The sequence below is a fragment of the Haliaeetus leucocephalus genome, unplaced genomic scaffold (assembly GCF_000737465.1).
Source record: "Haliaeetus leucocephalus isolate CR32 unplaced genomic scaffold, Haliaeetus_leucocephalus-4.0 Scaffold173, whole genome shotgun sequence".
Classification (NCBI taxonomy): domain Eukaryota; kingdom Metazoa; phylum Chordata; class Aves; order Accipitriformes; family Accipitridae; genus Haliaeetus; species Haliaeetus leucocephalus.
The window spans coordinates 2,395,263-2,415,836 of NW_010972609.1; the positions used below are offsets into that span (position 1 = coordinate 2,395,263).

Below are 20,574 nucleotides of genomic sequence, written 5' to 3' on the forward strand. Positions count from 1 at the left end.
CAGTGTTTGTTTGAACTGCCTTTTGTCTTGCTAGGACTGGATTCTTACATTTTGATCTTTTGAACGTTGCAGAATAGTAGCTATATATGGTAAATAGATAATTAACACAAATGACAAAGGGGTCAGGCAAGCAAACTCAAAATTTTGACTTTTACAAAAAGGTATTAGGAAACCTTAACCCGACTTCGTAGTAAGCGATGTTGAAACTGGTTCAGAACTAGCTTTTGGATTTGAAGTCATAGATGTCCTGGCGCTGTGAGAATGGAAAGAAAAAATGATGGCAGTGTTTAAAATAAAACAATATTCTTGTTCCAAGAACTGTACTTAAAGATCTTTACAGGAGACATGATTAGAATATTACATAAGCATTTTCAATATTGTTAATGTTGCATGTTATTTGAAATATTCTTAAATATTGCACCCAGTTCAGGAATAGTTCTGGTGTCAGGTCCATCAATAAAACAGTTTTTGATCATTTATCATAAATGAAATCTCAGACAACATGCTCTCATAGAAGTTTTCTTGCAGTGTAGGATTCAGTATAGGAAGACATCGGAGGCATATAAGTCATAACCTTAGAGGTCAGCTGGAATCAAGCTTTTTATTCAGTATACTGCTAAAAAGGGCCACGTTGGGTCACATGTAGTGTTTGACAGTGAAACGAACTCACAAGTTGTGGTATTTTTTGCGTACTTGTACGTACTGTCAATGACTACCAAAATACCATTTAATAGCCATTATCCCACTCTGGGCTTGTTTCTGTAATAAACACCTCCACAGGGTTTGAACTGCTGTTTCAGTGCGAACAGGTTTTTGTAATTTGAGCAAAAGGACAGCCTCTGAAGGACAAAATATGGTCCTGCTCTGGGGCTAGCCAGTAGAGGGAGATGCAGTCATACACAGTTTGTCGATGTGGATCATCTGCAGGAAAGGAGTAGGCATGAGGGAGTGGAAAGTCTCTGTGGAGTGAATCTTCCTCCGCTGCTGACCTTGCTGAGAACCTGTGGAGAAGCAGCACTCCCTTGTTACTACTCCTTCGTCCCGTGTCGTTCCTCTCCCTAACAAAATTGAAGAGGACGACGCAAAACGGATCACTTATTCTATAGCTTATTTCTATGATTTTCATTGAAATAGATTCTGAGAAAGGATTTAGGCATTGAAATCAAACGTGGTACATGCAAAACCCTGTTGATCAGCAGCCTGATTCTGGTAGATCTTCAGCTTGCTCCAGCCTGGCCACCCGTGCTTGGTGGGTGTGATCGTTGTCCTCCCTTAAGTAATTAGTTTCCACCCGTGTTTCACTGGGGTCCAGAGTGACATCTGCACACCTGAGAGGATTGACCTCTTGGGTGTTTTCCAGTCCTGTCTACCTCATTTTGACAGGTTACCATCTCTGGTCACCTCTCCCAGGATGGGTCATCCATTTTATGTTAGCGAATGACAGGGTAAACTTCAGAAACCAGCAGGGAATTGCAACCCCAGGGCTTAATCCTTCCTCCTTCGAAGTGCCGTAATGGCTGTGCTGTGATTTACTCTCCTTCATACGGGTGACCCTTCCAGCGTAGTGACCCATTTGGGTTTCACTGCCCACTGGCCCAGCTTCAGCAAGTTGGATGCCTGATGCCCTTTTCCACCCTCTGGAGAGCATTTAGTCTGGCTGTCAGACAAATTCTTCTGTGAGATTTTAATCCTCTCAGAGAAGGGAGCAATTTTTTTGTTGTTGTTAATTACCCTTTTGTGCTTTCGTACCTTTAATGTGGGTGTGCTGGACATAGATTGGGGCTAGAGAGGCTTTGCCATAGACCCCAGACTTAACATCTGCCGTGCCCTGACTCCTGCATACAGGCAATGCTCGCAGCTCTGAGCCAAGGCCTCTACATCACACAATTTAGGATTGACTTCTAAGTTAATCTAATGTTCTCACCAGATGATTTCTGAGCAGGTTTAGTTCAAAGATATAATTTGGGAAAAATGTGGGAAATGTCAATAAATATAGTTAAGTGAAATTGCATCTTAAAAATAATTAAGCTTTTACTGGTCATTTGGTTACAAGGGGAAAGATTCTTCTAATCCTAATGAAGTCCTAATGCTCTAAGGAAGACCTCGCGTCTCTTAGCAAAGTCATTGAAGAGCCACTGCCCAAATTCCTCTGTGAAATCTGGGGAGGATCTGTCCTAGTCTCTTCCCATGAGTTTTCTCAGGTCTTGCTATCTTCTTGTACATATGTTAATCACCTGGCTTCTTTGAAGTCTGCTTTGGGGACTGTTAATAGTTAATATTGGCATTTAAAGTCTCATTGCCGTAGCCAGAGTCCTCTTTCAAGATGCAGCGCTTCATTCATTTCTGAAGGGCCGTTCAGCTCCAAGATAGATGAAGAGGAATAAGTAAAGTTTTAACCTGTCCTTTCTTCTCATTAACAGCCTAAAGAAAGGGAGAGAAATTGAGGCAAGCAAGGAGAACATAAAATAATATTTATATTTAATATAAAAATATCAATATAATCTTATTCTACTAACCCTAGCTTTTGAAAGTCCAGCTACCTTAAATGGATGCTTTTCAGTGCCTAATCCGTGTCGTCATCTTGAATGGGCTGACTAGATTTGTAAAAGAATTTTAAAAGCAGTGGTGGAGCAAGCCTTTTCCCTGAGAGGAAGGTGATTTTAACCTTAAGGTGCACTTGGCAGACAGGCTGAGTGAGTGTTGGAAAGAGGATCATATAGTAGAAAAGTCTCCTCTGGAACAGGAATGGATGCAGTGATTCGAGGGATGCTTTCTTTTGATGTAATTTTCTTCTCTTACATACTGACGGTTTCTTTTAAACTACATCTAAGGCTGCTCATTCCACAGGAAACCAGTTTCTTCAGACCCTCGATGAGAAACCATTGTCCTGGAAGGAACAGCTGTGGGGGCACGTATGAGATTTGACTCGTAGTGGCAGCAGCCTCTCAAGTCCCTTCCTGGCTATGCTGTTCTTGGAATTCCTTCCCTTAGCAAATGCAAGTTTTATAGTAACAAGCCTGCAGACTTCTTGAAAGGGAGACCCAGCTGAGAAGACAGGTAGAAATAAATTTAGCCCTGAGCAGCAGTGCCCCAAAATTGCTATCTGATGGCTCCTGAATGACTTATGTGCCAGGCAGTTTAATTACATCTCCAAATAGAAAAGTACTGATTTCACAGAAGCCACTTCTTTCTGTACATTTCTTCTTTTTTCCCCAGAAAAAGCTCTGGGGATTAAGTAGTTAACGGGGGTGAACTTGTTTTGCCTCTAGACTAGTTTGGACTGTGTGAGTAAGCAGCTACCATTCACGTTATTAGAGATTTACAGGTGAGCAGTTTCTCCAAGTAAACTATGAAACTAAAATATCCTTATTAAGTTTTGCATAATCTCATTTTTCCTGTCTTACCCATTGGTGGAACAGGCATCTCCTTCTTCCCAGCGGTGATTAGGATTTTTGAGACTGCAAGTCATTTATGGTTTTTGGGGGTTTACTCCATGTTTGGGTTTGAGCATCTTCAAACCAATTCATACTTCATTCATTAGTACGTTAATTGCAAATAGTCACTGATTATTAGTAAAAGTCTATTAATTTATAAACTGTAGGCTGCCTTAAATATAAAATTGAATTTTAAATGAAATGAGCGATAGGTTCGTGCTTCTATGAACCTGAAACCGAATATTTGATCTAATGTTAGGGATTTGGGCATTGTATTAGCAGTCCCAACCTGAAAGCTGGGGACCTAATCCTGTTCCTGAACGCCTTTGTTGACATTCGCGTGGGTCAAAGAATGGCATTTAAACCAGCCGCAGGCTTGTAGACAGGGTAGACGCGCAACCCTTTGGTTATAGAGGTATCAAGTACTGTGCCGAAGCAGTGGGCATTGTAACGGAGAGTGGTCAGGCAAGAGTAATGGGTGAAAGACTTTGGGGGCGAAACATGGGGAAAGATCATATGGTCTAATTCCAATGTCATGATGGAAAATGCAGACCAAATTTATGCTAAACTGAGAAATTTGGGGTTGTCATCATCCTGCCGTTAGGCTAGCATTCCTTTTTAAGTCGGATTTAGAACATATTCCTGGTTGCAGTAACAGGATCCTTTCGATTACATTTATCATATTTCAGAAACAGCAGTGGAGAATTTTCTGCCGTTGTTTTTTAGCGACTGGCAAAGTTAGAGTCCCTCTTTGAAACTCAAAGCTTGTTAAGCCTCTTGATCTCATTTAACTGACTGTAATGACGAGGCAGGTAAAGCCTACGAAAATAAACATTTAAAGGAAAACATTAAGGATAACAGTGTTATTGCTGCGGCTACAAGAGAACGCCTTTGTGTATCAAAGAGGATGTTGATGCACGGAATAATCCAAAAGCTGTAATTCCTACAAGCTTTTTGTTTCTTCAAGTTTCAAGCACTTGGGTTGCTGGGCAAGTCTTCTGCCAGGAGGCACCTGGGCAGCTATTTCCAAACTAAGCTTGAATGCAAAGCGCCAAGAGGAAGGCGGGAGCACCTGGGATGCCAGAGTCAGCTCCGGGTTTGGGGCACGTTGCTGCTCTCCTGCTTGTGGGTTTTGGGATTACGGAGCCACGCGATGTTGAGCAGGTCAGGTAGGCTTGCCTGGTCTGTTGTGTGCTGCTGATTTACCTGCTGCTCCTCCTTTTCCTAATACTTAAGAATGCCTGTCCTTCGGCTATCTCTTTTCAAAATTGGAAAATTCATATTCATACATTAAGGGGTGAAATGAATATATATGAAGTGGTAGAGTTGTCAGACCATAAAAGTAGGTGTGCTGTTGGCTGGCTGTATGCGTGGGTAAGTAGGGAGTGTGGACAGAAGTCAAGTGACTCAGACTGCTGGGTTTTACTGATCCCTGGCATAACCCGTTCCTGTTTCCTCAGCGTGCCTTTCAGGAAAGGGAAATAAATCACTTCAGCATCAGAAATACCCTAAAAATACTGCGCTTGGAAGGACTTATTACGGTATTCAGAATTTCAGAGGCACAGAAAGGGTGTATTTGGCTAAAGAAAAGAGACGTTTCAAGGTCCTGGTTGTCCAGGGAACTCCAAAGCAAATTACTTTATGCCTGTAATACAGGGCAGGGAGCCACTTTCTTATAGAAAAAAAGTGTCACTTAGAAAGTGGGCTGTAAGTTCCAGTTGTGTGTTAGAAGTGCATAATACTGCTCTTGTTTAACCTGAACCTTTTCACATTCAAAGAAGTTTGGTTAATTTGGTTTCCTTGCTGATGAAGAGTAAAACTGTAGAGATGAATATTGAGCATTAATTTCCGAAAAGATTAGAAACGCCTTTTAACCAATGTCATCGCTGTCCATTCATTACGCGTTACTATGTTCGACTTCATTAAAGGCAGTCATTCCCCGTTGGCTGTTGGTACCATTCCTAAAGCATCTGAGCTATTAAATTTTTTTGAACATGTAGAATTTACCCATCTGTATAAAAGTCGCAGAGTCTGGATGCTACGCTTTTTCCCAGATCATACGTTTAAACTTTCTCTTATTTTGGGGCAAGTAGAAAAATACTTCAAAGTTCTTGGTTTTGCACTGAATGTGTTTGTAGAGTTCTTGGGATTCATGAATCTAGCAAGGCATCTAGTACAAATTTGTCAGGTTTTTTAATAAGAAAGTCAACAAAATTGTACCTCATCAATAACTGGCCTAATACGATAGTTTGGACTACAACGGGTCGTTGCAGAGGAGAGGCTAGTATACTGGCATTCCGCATTGTGTAGATCTACGATAGGGCAATAAATTCAGATAGCCTTGAGTACTGTTAGAATTATACACAGGCAGGATAATATTTCCTGGTTTTATTCCTCCCTGAGTAAAAGTTTATAAGATTGTCTTTAGAAAAATATACCTTCATTATATTCTCCTTTCTCATAAAGCAAAAATCTGCAGCAGTAGTGATGTTGTATTTATAAAGGCAAGATGGTTTCTGAGAGGCAGGGCAGTTTGAAGGGATGGAGAGGAAGGAAAAGAAAGGAACGGCTGGAGGTTTGTGGCACCGGTCACTTTTAATCTCCTCTGTACTAACCAATGGATAGTAGAGAATTTTTTTTGTTCATTTATTTTAAAGTGTATTTATTGTAGATGTGTTTTTTTCTCCACAGAATTTAGAAACCAGTACCTTTCCTTCTTCTTTTCACCTCCCTGTTGCATGCAGGACTTCAGGCATCATTGGTTTTGGCACCTTTTTGGAATTAAACATTCCGGGGGAGAGGACGTGGCGTGTAATAAAAATAAGATATAAACCTTTCAATCTGTGATTACACAAACCTGTTTCAAAATACAAAAATCCATCTTGTGTTGTTCTGGCATGTAAGAAACTTGTCCTATTGGTATAGCGGGTAAAAGTCGTCGTCTGTGTCTGTGCTTTTTTACGGGGTCTCGGTTAGAAAAACTCACGATCTAGTTGCCAAAGGTGCCAAAGGCATCCGGCTTCCATTGACTTCTGTAAGATTTACGAGTGCTGAAAACCAATGAAAATCTGACCGTTAGTTTTCAGTTAGATGCAACTGCAGAATTATTCTAACCTATCAGCTTGCTGAGCTTCTGCGTAGAGGGTGGAATCTGTTGATGCTAGTGAAAAGGCTTTCCACTGATTTCAGCATGGCTGACTCTTAAGTGTAATACATTTCATTTCACATATTCTCCATAATAAGCATGGAGAACAATCTATTTTAGCTGTAGATGATCTTTTTTATCAAAGGACTAGTCATATGCCAGAAATCTGACGGCGAAGCCCAAAGCTGCATTTTCCAGTATGTGTGCAATGGGTATTCATACAGAAACATGTTTCATGTGCAGACAAGTATCTGCAATAAACCAATTAGCGTATGTACATTAGATGTTTTTGCAAAATGCTGTTTGCATGTTTGAATAACAATATGGTCTTAAGCTCCACTTTTCCTTTCCTTCCCTTTCTTTTATTTTAGTGGCTTAAGGAAAAAAATATTCTTCCACGATAAAATATTTATAAACTATGTCAAACAAAAGTTGGAATGCTAGACCTAAGGCGAATCCCACGTGGGTTACAGTGCAACTGCTCCTCGTGCTTTTTACAGTCTTTGTTTATGAGTTTGGAGAATCGTGTCCCCACAGATTTGCTGAACGGAGAATACTCTTGTGTCTGACCTGGCGGGCTTAGCAACCTCTTTGTTAGACTCCCCAGAGAGACTCCTCAGTCCTTCCTGGGAAGGCCCCGTACAGATTTATCCATCTAACTGAAAAGCTAACCAGCAGATTGTGCAAGGCTTCTTGACTCTTTACCGTCCCGTTTTTGTAAAAGTAGCAGTCGAATTTGACTTGGGTAAAGTACATCTGCTGCAGTACCGCCTCGCCAGCAGAGGCATCGCTGGCTGCAGCTAGGAGCATCTGTCCTTTCTCGCTGCGGATGAGGGTGCCTCGCTGTTAGGGAAAAAGCTCTGTGTCCTCTTAAGCAAGAGGAAGGTGTCCTGTGTATCTGGATATTATTCTGTGGGCTGCTGTCGAGTTGCTAAGAGTGGCTAAAGGATTGAGAGGATACAACCCCACCAACTCCAAACTCGGTGAGGTATGTTACACGTCCAGCGGTATGGCAGAGACAGCGGCCGTATTGCTGGAGTTGTTAAAGTTATTTCAGTCTCAGCTGTGTGAAAACCTTTATGGCGTGTTTACACAACTGTCGGCGCTGCTCGCATACGTGGGCTGACGAGCTGGTGGTGGTAGCACAGAGCTTGCTCCGTGCCAGCGTCTTGAGAGGCGAATGGGACTTGCCTTTCTAGTTTAAAGCTAGCTCGTATATACCTGTAGTCAGAAATACTTTAAGAAACGAAGCTAAACCAAGAGAAAAATTATCCTGTTTTATTTTGACACTTGGAACTTGTTTACCTACTACTGTCGTGAAATGCCACAAAATATTGTAAAACGTTATTGAGATATTGATGTAGGGCAGCTTGTTGAGGAAGCTATTCAAGAAGGGGAGACTGGAGTGACTTCTTAATTTCAGCATTAATATATTCAAAGATTTTATTCGTAAACTAAACCAAAGTGCTGGGTATTTGTAAAGTTTTTAGAACTTTCTTTTTCGGTTACCCCCCCGTCCTGAAGTTACATTACGTGATGGCTATTGCTGTCTGTATCGGTACAGACTTCAGCAAAAATGCTGGATGACGCAACCTGAGTTATCGTGAGGAGTTGTTCCTGGTGATCAACAACTTCTATCCATTCTTGTCCACCATGTGTCATTTCTGTTCAATTTAAGATTCATTTTTTATTTGTCTAAACTAGAAGGTAAGAAATATGCTATCTTAGTAATTTGTGAAGTATCATATATATGCCTGGCACTTATTAATATCCAAGAATAGTAATACTTTCTAAATGCAGATGTCTCTAGGTCACAGTTGCAGACGGAGTACAGCGTAGGAGCCAAAATAAGGTTGAAAAAACTTTTCATTCATGCTGCAACTTTGATTTCTCGCAGTAAATCTTGGGATACTCATTGTTCGTGGATCATTGACAAAATCTAGGATGAATTCAACATGATTTTTGCAGTTAACTTGCAAAAGGTTTGAGATTTCAATTGTGTTGTCTTAGCCCACACAAAATAGGTCAGGATGGTAGCCATGCATTTTTGGGGCAGGAAGGGATCATTAATGATAGCATTCACAAATATTAAATTACTTCTATCTAGGCATCCTTAATGAAATTTAAGTAGTATTCCTTTGTCACAGTTACACTGAAATTCAATTCTTGTTGATGAGAGAGAGTGCAAGATGTGATGGAGAGCAATGAGAGGCAAAAAATATCTCTGATCTAATCAAGAATAAAGTTTTCTTTGCTTCATATTCTGAGTAATATTCGTAACTTGAAAGTGGGGAAATTGCAATATACAGTTAAAAACATGCAAACGATAGGAGCTACAATAGCTAAAAGTCTTATTGTTTTCCTAAACGTGACATTTTGTTTTGCTGTTTTAAAGGTATATGACCGATGGTGGTCTGGGCCTCTACACTCGAAGGCTAAACCGGCTGCCTGATGGCATGGCTGCGGTGCGGGAGACGATGCAGCGGAATACTTCACTGGGACTCGGAGATGCTGACAGGTAAAGTCTCATCCAGCAAATGCTCACACGTAGCGGCGCATTTGATTCACGCTCTATCTAATGCGTGTGGGATCTCTAAGATTAAATAGCTTTGGGAATTCAGATACTGAACACGTGGATATAAGCTTCTCCAGAGCATTTTAGGATTTATGTTCACGGAGGTGTCAGGATAAATACTGACTTTATGTCTTCTGATTGCTTTGCTGAAATCTCACCTGGGTTTTTGCGGACAGGACGCAACACAAGAAAATGTAAAACTTCTATTTTCGTAGTGTTTGAAATAAAAGAGATTTTCACTGATTCTTCCAAGTCCAGTGATTCAGTGTAAACGATCAGGGCCAAAGATCAAGAATTAGGGGACTAAAAATCCATAATTTATGGGAGTGCGATCATAAAGGAAGCTGGGGAGGTGGACAGGAATGAGACTTACATTCTGTTAGAGCTGAGATAAATGGGTTAAATACTTTTGCTTTTAATGGCGTCAGCCTATAGCTGCTTCTTTCCCTTCCAAACCCAAAGCCTGGTAAGTGTTACTGTTGATGTAGGAAGTGAACCGTATCCTTTTTCTTCCAGGAGGGGCCTCTAAGTATAAAACACAGATTTTGAGTTACAGGTTTGAAGCAATTTCTGAACTAAAGGGTTTTTTCTCTTTTTGTTTTGTTATTGATAAGTCTTTGCTGGGACATAATGCAGTTGACTGAGTTCGATATGACTGTTATTTTCTTGATAGCGATGAATGGATTACTAAGGAAATACAAGTGATGGAGAATCTAGCCTTGTTTTCAAAGCAAGCCATACTAAATTTGCTTTGGTGTTCTCTTGATATTAGTAAAGAGCAGGATGGTAAGTCTAAACAAAAGAACTAAAACCTCTCAGAGAATCTCAGCTCAGTTTCAATTACTAAGTCAACATATGCTTGCCAGCTGTAAAATATGCCTGGATTTTTCAGGAGCTTGTATCTCTTTCTGAAATTTGCAACTTGAAACCCGTACTCGGCCAACAGCACTCGCTCCTGTTTGACTGTGGGTGAAGGCATTGCCGCCTGGTGATGCGACTGAAGACTAATCGAGTATCACCCTCATCCGTTGCTGTGGCTTCTGAACATTGCCACATTAGTAAAAGCTATCTATTTACAACACAGAAGTGGTCTAATATAAATTATATTATTGTTTAAGTAATGAGTCAGCCTTCTGGAGAGCTAGTGATGCATTCCTCGTCATTGATTCCTTCTCCCGTCCTGTATTTTCTGTGCTTGCAACACTTTTTCTTGGTATGTAAATTATTCTCTCATTTTATTTGCTAAGCTCCTTCCCTGAAGACACCACACATCAGGAGCAATTACGTACGTTCAACAAGAGAGTTTATTTGTGCGTTCAAATATATTCCACTTAGAATGGGATCGTGACACGCTGAAATGCAATCCTTAGGTTATGTCAATTGTTTCAGCTTTGAAAAGTCATTCTTTCAGTTCACATGGAGGGGACGGACTTTACACACAATAAAGACTCTGTATGGCCAGCCATTTAGCTGCAACACGGGATCACAGAAGAATTACCCGTGGTCTCAGAGTTGGTGACATTATTATGTGTTGTTTTGATTTAGTCTTTTCTATTTCGAATGTGAGCCTACTCACCTTACGCAGGAGATCAGACTTCTCTAACAATGGGGCAGTGATTTAAAAATAGCTCCTCTTTGGTTGCTGGGTGATCGTGATGTGCAGTTTAAACAAAAAATTAATCTTGGTTTGAGCAGCAGTTTTCCAGGGTGAAAGTTGGCATAAGGAAGAGGAGTTGAATAAAACGGTGCAGTAAAGAATCACTTTCTTCATTCTGTGAACGGAGGCAGCAAGCAGGACTGCTGAGTTGCTATATTGGTACACCTAGAAAACGTATGAAGATTACATTTAACTCGTTCAAAGCAGATGTTGGCTGAATGCATGGGAGAATGAGCGTGAAAGGCTATGAACCTTTGAGTACAAGGTTAATCATTAAAAAGTTATCAGAGGCATTTTTGCAATATGCTTACTTGTTTGGTTTCTTGTGTTATTAATTGTAGAAGTTTAGTCGTGAAGCTTTTACTCGTTGGCTCTCGTAACGTAAAGCACAGACCTTAGAAGGTACATTTTCCCCTGCAGCAGGGAAATCCAAACAAGGCAATTTAATTTAATGCTTGATTGCAAGGTTAATGGAATCATTGCACAACACAGCTGAGCTTATTTATGCACTTCAAGACAATTTGCGTTTGCATAGAACAAAGGCATTTTTAATGAAAAAAGGCATTAGAAATGCCTTTTTATTTAGTTTCTGGTTTTTTTTTTTTTTAAGGTTGCAAATTAGCCACCTATGGTTTTGTCTCTTCTATATATATGGACTTGGTGTGTACCATCTGGTTATTTCAGTTGATTTCACATTGTCAGGCGCAGCTGCTTGGTCTGACACTAAACTCTGCCCTTACTTTCATATATGTAACTTGCATTTATGAATACATATAGATAAGAGGGAAGAAATTCAAAACTTAGATTTGAGTAAATGTTTCTGTAATTGCTTACTTGTTATAACCTATTATTTAGAGAAGATAATTCAGACGTGTGCTGATTTACCATATTCTTGTGAATAGGACGGGAGACTATGTTAATGAATGTGAGCTTGTCAAGAGTAACTTTAATTATGTTATTAGGGAAATATCGATATGACTTTTAAAAAAATCCTCAGTGATGCAGTGCTTAAATAACTACTTCCAAGCACGATTAACTTGGATTGTTTCACTTTTACATTTTAGTTTGAGGTTGCGTGAATTACATGTCTTTGCATAAGGGTGTAAGGCATAAAAAGGTCTTCCCAGCTTCTGACTATAAGGACCCATCTCCTCAGAGAGCAGGTTGCGTTGTCTTGGTACTTCCAACAGCTTTGGCATTGGTCGACCGTAGGTAAAACACGGCTCAGGTGTGGAGCATGCTCTTCAAGAGTGTTCCTGTATCATGGTTCAGATCTATGATGACTAGAATGACAGTCTCGTCACGCTCTTAGTTAAAAACAAGACCGTATTCAGTTTAACTCTTAGAAGGACTTGTGACCGAAGCTGGCTCCTGGCAGTCGGCAGCATTTCCTGCTTTTGGCAAGATTTTTCGGTAATCCCAGAGGAGACTGGAACCAGGAGAGAAGGTGGACAGGAAGGAAGGATTGGAAGTGAAACAGAAACGGAGCAGAAAGCCAGAGGACATGCCATGCAGAGCAGGGATTTATCACTGTTAATAAGAATGTTACCGAGTGCAGATTTTTTTCAGGTGCTATGATTTATAGTAATTTCTACAAATGGTAAAAATCACAGCTTTCAAAAATAGCTGAAGAGTAGTGTTTTGCTGTTATTTTGCATTTTATAAAAACAGATTAAGGTTATTTATGTGTCTCTTGGCTCAGGTAGTAGACAACACTTCATGTTCATTCGTGGAGTAAAACCCTTTGACTGGAGTTTAAATTCACTAACTGCAATTTAATTTCTTAAATCCTGCTACAGTGATAGATTACTGAAAAGACGGGTTAGTGTTCAGTGCTGGAGGGAGATTGTTGGACTGCCTTCATAACCATGGGAACTTGGATCACACTTCAGAAGAGCTGAAAAGCAAGTTGAAGCAAGTCATCAAGTTGGGGGCAATATTGGCCTGTTCTGAAAAGTAGGGAGAGAAGGAGATGTCACTGCTTTTGGAAGAAGGCAAATTCCACTGACAGCAGAATTACAGACATGGTGCTGATGGGCATCGCATAAGAAGCTGCATCAAATTTTCTTCTTTTTAGGTGCTACTTTATTGTAGAGAATGGAAAAATGCTACAATATAACAAAAAAAAAAAAAAAAGGCGAGTTTTTGTTAAGATATTCTTCATGTAGTTTTGTAGTAGGATAAGACAGCTTTAGGTCCTGAGCGTGTATTTTCAATTTTTCTTCTTAACTGAGACAATGCAGCTAAAATGAAGTGAAAGGGCCTGCAATACCGGTTCTGCAGATGAGGAGTTAAGTCCTCCACTCACAGAGAATATCCGTTAGCAATGCTACCCCATTACTACCCATCTTATCATTACTGTAGTTTTGCTACTCTAGCAGTGGTAGCATGATGCATAAGAAAAGGGGAAAAACAGAGAAAATGTGTCTGGAATAGACACATACAGACACATAGACTGGATAGTCTTTCTCTTTAAATATTAAAACATGACTGGGTGGTATCTAAAACTTCAGATGGATGCAACAGTTGTAAAAATACATAGAAATAGATATTCCTGCATTGTAATGGCAGTGGAATTCCCATCATCTCCTTCCCCCACAGCATCTCCTGCTCCTGCAATGCTCCCTCAGGAGTGTTGACATAAGTGTTTGTGGAGTTTCACAGTAAATGAACTTGCAGGGAGATTCATCTGGTGTTTTGGGTGAACAGGTTTGTGGAGGGAGGATGTCCTTTCTGTCAGGAGGAGGAGTGACTGTATCCATTGAAATCATCCACAGATCTCAGGAGATCTCAGCTAAGAGAGTTGCAGCCAAGCTGTTACCACTCTACCATGAAGATTTCAGTTCATCAGCTCACAATTCCTTCACTTCCGGAAGGCCCTGGCAATTGTACTTGCATCCAGCTGTTACGATTAAAATAATTTATGAATTCTACCTTTCCCATTTTTTTTCTTTGCTGGGACAGTGGAACACCCCTATATAAGGATCCTGTATACCAAATAAGCATAGTTTTCTAGAAAATAAACTAGAAGTCTCTAATTTGTTTTAAGATAATATAGATCAGAAAGTAAGTGCCAACACCCAAGCATTCTTTGCTTGCCGTATCTGTGCTGCGAGTCACTGCAATTTGTAAATATATGCCCGTGTATAGTTGCTCAACAGCCAAGTCACAGGACTGGCGCAATTATTCGTGCCTAACAGATCTTCCACTCTGCTTGACCATCTGTTTGGATTTTATCACTAAGTTAGAAAAAATACTACTGCTTCTAAATATGCAAGTTGTACCTTGGTTGCCTATAGATACCTATCTCTCTGTCTTTGAAAAATCCCACACTGATGTTGAAAACTGACTCGCAGAAACAGGGAAATTAACATTGCAAAGATTCTTTGAAGTTTATGGCCTTGGGATCTGCTGATTAGAATCACAATACCATATACTTTTATTTTCCAAGGGATCTTTTTACAAGCTATAATCCAAAGTGGTTTTAGGTTACATAAAGTAATTGCAAAGTTAAGCAACGAATAGTAGTTGAAGGCAAAGGTATAGTAGCTATACCTGAGGGCTGAAATTAGCAGTACCAAAAGGAAAAAAAAAAACCACCAAACATTTTTACTTTCAAACAAGGCAAGGTTAGTCAAGGGAAGCAAGGTCTTTTGTCAGATCCGTTTCGGTGGGCTAAAGATGACAGGCTGCTGGCCATGTAAGCTTTTCTTCAGGTCTAAAACAGAAGCAAGGATTTTTTTTTACTAAATACAAGTTGAAGAACAGTTGCTCTAAATTTACCAGGATGTATTAGTAGTTTAGACTAACTCTTAAGACCAACAATACCTATGAAGCAGAGGAGGATTTAGCAAGGAAAGGCATGTTACGATGTTTGTGTGCTGTAGAAAAGAGAGATGGATGATTTATCACCTGTGTAATGTGGAGGGGTTAACTGGGGAGAGGGAGAAAATTATTACAGGCTGTAAAGGCTGTCTCTTTATTGAATCTATGGTTTTTAATATCCAGCAGAGTTATTATTTTAATACTCTGGTTTATTCTTTGAAGATGCTTTATAGAACTCCCTTGAAGATGAGAAGGAGGAGGTCAGAGATGAAGTGACTGTGAGAATTGCCCCCCTTGGGTAACCAAGTTCTTCTCAACTACATGGCTCGCGTGTGAATTCATTCAGTGGGCGCAGTAATGCTTTTGTTTCGTTGGTTTTTCCACGCACATACTTTTGGGGATGCATATGGTACGCAGGATGAAGTATACTACATTCTGGGAAGTACTTATGCAGGATTTGGTGACAGTGTCAATTCTGTTTAGAGAGGCATGATGGAATGGAGATAGGTTGGAAAGTTTTGTTTGTTTCTCAGGCTTGGTCTAATTTTACTCATTGCGTGATGGTCAGCAAAGAGTTTGCTTCCAACAATCAACATAGTGAGGCTGGGAGCTGTTTGAAGGCTAGAAGGAGTTTTGAGGAGGGCATGACTTAAGGAAGTAGATCTTTTTTCAGCAGAGATTTTATTTGTTTAAAAGTTTCTATCCAGGCTCTAGATTATCACGTCAGGTAGCAATAGCGGATGTGTGATTGATGGGGGGCTGGGGTGGTACTTGAAGCAGTTTCGTGCCTGTTAGTTAACTGACTTTTTGTAAAAACATAATTTGTTTTCGTATGGGAGAGTCCCTTTTCCATGTATCCATGGCCACAAAAAAAAGAGCAGATTTTACTGTGTTTAGGACCTATGTGCATCCAAGAAGCCAAGAAATACCCTATTCTTCTCTTTTAACTAATACCTGGTTTTGTAGCTCCACAGGCTGACAAGGCAGTTGAGAGCAGTTCTTTGCCTTTTTCGAGATCTTCCAATGAGGAGGTAGAGCTCTACCACTTGACACTAAAAACAAACCAACCGACCAACCAAAACACCCCGCAATTGCAAGCTGTTCCCTCCAAAATTAGTAGATCAGGCAATCTTTACGTGCTTGACTGTCACTAGTTTCAAACTGAGTCTTCAGAAATTGCTGTTTTGCTTAGATGTAAACACTGAAGGGATAGGCTGGATCTTGGCTTTAGGAACTGCATTTCATGTTGAAACTTTTTTCCTCGTGTCATGCCCCTTGCTTTTGTTGCTGTGATTCTGATTGTGCATTCCTTTATATTTTAGGGGGTGTTTATACCTCTGCTCTAGCATCTAATTAAAATGCTTAAGCCGGGAGCCAAAGTTCACTACAAAGCTAATGGGAGGTGGCAGGTGCCTCAAGGAAGCAACTCATCATGGGTAAATTAGGACCTTCTTTTTGCCCATATATTCCACTACGGACAGTTTGTCCCTTCCCCTAGAAGGCTGCACTGCTGCGTGTGTACAGCTGAGGGACCCTTCCTTTTCCGGAGTGGTGGATACTGATTTTCCTGTAGAAATAGGAAAAACTGCCTGATTTAAGCAGCTGAATAACTTGTATCTAGGGATGGCAAAATCATGATCCTACACCACTGGAACTAGGTTTTTCTGAAGTGCCGTTTCCTTTCGTACATATCCCCTTTGTGCCTATGAGTATAAAGTTGATCTAACTGCCGACTGGGAGGCTCTTCTGAAACCTTCAATATTTCTGGTTCCGTTGCCAGAGATTAGCGCTGTCTCTTCTGTTGTATGAAGTGGCTTTTAAAACACTTTAGGCATGTGGGAAATTAAGCTTGTATTCCAAGGGTAAACAAGATTGTAGATACAAAGACCATTTTGAACTGTATCAGGGTCTTTGTGCTTTGCATGACAAACCGAAGAATGTGAAATGCTTGCTGACATAGTGCAGACTTTGTTATTTGGTTTTCCATGTCGAATGGCAAGAGAGTCAACATAGTCTCACAACTGACCTACACCAGTAACCTCTGAGTTTGGGATGTGGAGACTGAATAGATAAAACTAATAGCAGACAGCTGTCAGACTCCAAAAGAAGAATCCCAGTTTGGGGCTGTTTGACGGGCGTGGAAGCTCATTGTGGCTGTAAAGCAAATTTCAAGACATTATTTTTTTCAAATATTGTGTGTATTATTAAATGTCTCATTACCAGAAAACCTAAAGATTCTCCCTTTGGTCTTTGTTTGCCCTGCTTAGTTTGTTGGGGCTTTGGAGTTGTCGATAATTGTACATTTCATTAGAATTTTTCATTAGGTTTTTTTTGCTTCTGTTCTACAGCTATGTATTCTTTTGTGATTATAATAATATTCTATTAGTATTAGCTTACATGTTAATAGGAATATTAATAGCCAGGATCTAAGCTTTCTGTTTAGTGGCCAAATGTTTCCTGTAATTGTATTGTTTTGAAAACGATATCAAATTTCTGAGTCCAAATATAAGTTGCATGTGTCTTCCCACATGCTCTTCTGAGCTTTGCTGGAGTTTTTTGTTTCTTTTTCTTTACTCTGTTGATTATGTTTATTGAATATTCAGTCATTTATTCCCAGTCTCGTCCCCTCCAGTGAAGAACTTTCAAACACGGTACTGCAGATGGGGTGAGGGGACACCCTCTATATCATCAGTGAGAACCCTCCAAGGAATTCAGGATATCCGGATGCTTTGATCCATTGCCTCTACAGGGAAATGAGACTCCTGATCTGGATGGCTAACTAAAAATGTTTAAAGCTAGATGGTGCTAATAGCCCTGTATGTCCAATACACGTCCACATCTGCAGCATAGCAGGAAAAGCTGTAAGGTATCCACAACTTTGAGCTCATATTTAAAATGCTATGTATTTCGTAAGCAGTCATCTCCTTCAACTGTCCCAAATGGAACCTCCTGTCTTAAGAAGGTAATGAAGTAAGAGGGATACTTTTGGGCTGACTGATGTCAAAAGAAATGAAAGTGTCCCTGACCTGGCGCTCATCGAGGCAGAAGTTATGTTCAAATAAAATGCCTGTTTCCATGCACTTCCGAAAGAGGTGCGCTCTCTTCCCTCCTCTCACGGACCTTATCTACCAACTACAACTGGGTTTTCATAAAGAAGGGAATGTCACGTTTCCCGTGTATGTCTAAACAGACAGAAGTGCAGAAGTCGGGGCTATGGACCGTGTAGAATGAACATCTGTCCCCACTGGAAGGACTTTCCAGCTGTGGAGAGCAGCTGTGCTGCATTTCGCAGTAGGGGTGCTGAGGGAGTGGAGTGGCTCTGAGTCTTACTCTGCTCTTCTCCATTCCTCAGCTTCCTCATGGTATAGGGATTTTCCAGCAGTATGATAAGGTGACTTTGTGACCTTTTTGTGGCAGCTAACAGCATTCACAGTGGAGTTGAGACTCCACAGAACAAGTAGTCGCTTTGCTCCTGATCTTTCCGAGTTGAGCCCCGACATCCCGAGGCTTAAACGGCCCAGTGTTAACGCAGCTCCATGGGGCTTAAAAACGCTCTGCTATTCTATAAACAGGCATTAGGACTTGCACGTGATAGTCTTGTGTTGCTTAAGTATATACAGTTAAATATACATTTGGCCAGGACAAATAATTGCACACTCTACAGTGGAAACTCTTGGAGCTACATTGTGCTGTTACAGCAGTCTTGTGAGAACGTGTGTAATTTGTTTTTATTAGTAAAAGTTTTTTATATTCTCTACTAAAAATAAAGCATCTAATTTTATTAACACTGATTGCTGCAATTTGAGACTAATTAATTTGACGTAAGTGGCATGGGAAGAGTGCGAAACCCGTGTGCAGAGTTAGCACAGGGAGTCTGAGTAACTACCACACTGCTAGAGGCTACGTTTATGTGTGTCCAGGTATATATGGTCAATAAGTAGCCAGAGGATCAGTGCTAAATGTTGGAAGTCTGATTAGTGCTTGAGCAAAGTCCAAGGGCTGAGGTCAGCTCTTTTTAACTATATGATTTTTTTTTTTTGCTGTTTCTTAACTGACAAAGGCTCGGCTCAGCAGCTACTGTGGAGTTACCATGTGCTCTCATCAGCCCCAAGTAATATTTTTATCTTTTTAATCTAATTTTAACTTTAAAGTTTATCTTCTCTGATTATGTTGTTAGTTTAAGTTAATTTTCATATATATCAACTAATTAATTCATTTTGGTTGGGGGGAAATGAGCAAACCACCTTGAGTGTTCAAAAAGGTTTTATTCCCTCTTTCATGTTCATTGTCAAGATTGATTTATTCTTGTTATGAAACTTGCAGCTAGAAATACTCTCCATAACATGACTTAATGCCTTAAACATCTCTTTGAAACTATTGATGTTATTTGATACTATCTGATGTGCACATGCACAGTTTTATGTTTCATTTGCATTTTTATGCAAAGATTTAATTTTTATTTTCAGAGATGACTGAAACATAATGTTGCATTTGCAAAACTGGAAGTGTTTTGAATGCAGAAGGGATGAACAGAATATTATCAGGAAATAGCTAGAGATGTATTTGTAGACAACTGTATATCTCTATGGAAAAAGAGGAGAGGGAAGAGAAGAAGGAGGCGTCACCAACATGAGCCTGTGGGAAAAAAATAAGAGTATCCTGTGCCAACTGAAGTTCACAGAGGTTGTGTTCATCCAGGAAAGCCTTATATTGCGCTTAATCCTTATTTTGGGACTGTGTGTATTCTTTGTCTACTCCTTGATAGAGAATTTATCCATCTGTGCCTTGAGAGCATTTCTGAACCAAAGGACTCACACGATGGATCAGGTGGTGGCAAGAATCTGCATTTATACATATCTAGTGTCTTAAACGTGTACGCAAAAGAAGGACAGAAACTTTCTGAAATCAGAAGATTGTGATTTTGAACGGAAGTCGGGGTATGAGTTCTGTGCTCTGATTTCTCTTGAAATTCTTTGTTGGCTTCTAACGATAACCACTAAGCCATTTTTTTTATTAATATAGATTAAAAGCAAATATGCCATACGGCAGCATGAAGTTGCTTGTCATTCCTTTTGGTCAAAGCGTGCTGGTGGTTTGGCCTCCAACACCAACATCCAGAGGGTAGAATCAGAGGTGTCTTCCATGCTGTGGCTTAGAGTTTGGGTCCCTTTCTGCAATAGCTTCTGACTGATTCTCGATTTTAGCGACATTCTGCTTCTCTCTCTCTCACCGTGTTTTTATGGGCTGAACTTAGGTTAGCTGGAATGAGCTAAACATGTGACTGGTAAAATAATCATTCTTTCCTGTGAGTCATACAATACTTTTTCCCCTCCCTCTACCACCACAATTCCAGTCATACTTGACCCAGTTATTTTATCTGTCCTACATCATCCCCTCTGTGTTACCAAGTTGTTTTCTCTTGCAGCCATTCTTCTCTTTCCAAGCAATGCGCTGTGCTTTCAGCGGTGGCTTTCATTGTGTCTACCTGTGTCCTTAACGACTTACTGAAACCCGACTTTGTCCAGGAAACATGTTTGAATCTTCAAGTCGTTCCCCACGTTAGATACATTCCCCTCTTATTTAATGACATCAGTCTCTGATTTCACTTTTAAATTTTCACACCGTTGGAATGAGGGAGCTTGCAATACATGGCGATGCGGTTAAGTTTATTATGGCAATGTATATGTTATCGAATCATTTAGGAACAAGGGATTATTTTAGAAAGAGAAAAATGAGAGCCAAGGGTAACTTACAGCTTGGCTAAGCAAGGCTGGGTGAGATCATGGGAGGAGAACAAAATTTTCTTTGGACATTTTCAGGAATAGTAGTGAATTGTAGCTATAACTTAAGTAGAATGGATTCAAGGGAGACAAGGGAAACATAGAGTGATTATAAGCAAGACCTCTCTGGCACTTGCTGACTTGTAAACTAGTCTCTG

General features: G+C 40.2%; 1 protein-coding gene across 4 annotated transcripts in view; it reads left to right on the top strand.

The window, feature by feature from the left end:
- The window catches only part of NAV2 (neuron navigator 2), a 416,926-nt gene that overhangs the window by 321,313 nt on the left and 75,039 nt on the right, over positions 1–20,574 (top strand). For all 4 annotated transcript variants that reach the window (XM_010563702.1, XM_010563699.1, XM_010563700.1 and 1 more), the window contains one exon: positions 8,975–9,097. In XM_010563702.1, coding sequence (XP_010562004.1) covers positions 8,975–9,097 — 123 coding nt within the window. The remainder of the gene's footprint in view (positions 1–8,974; positions 9,098–20,574) is intronic.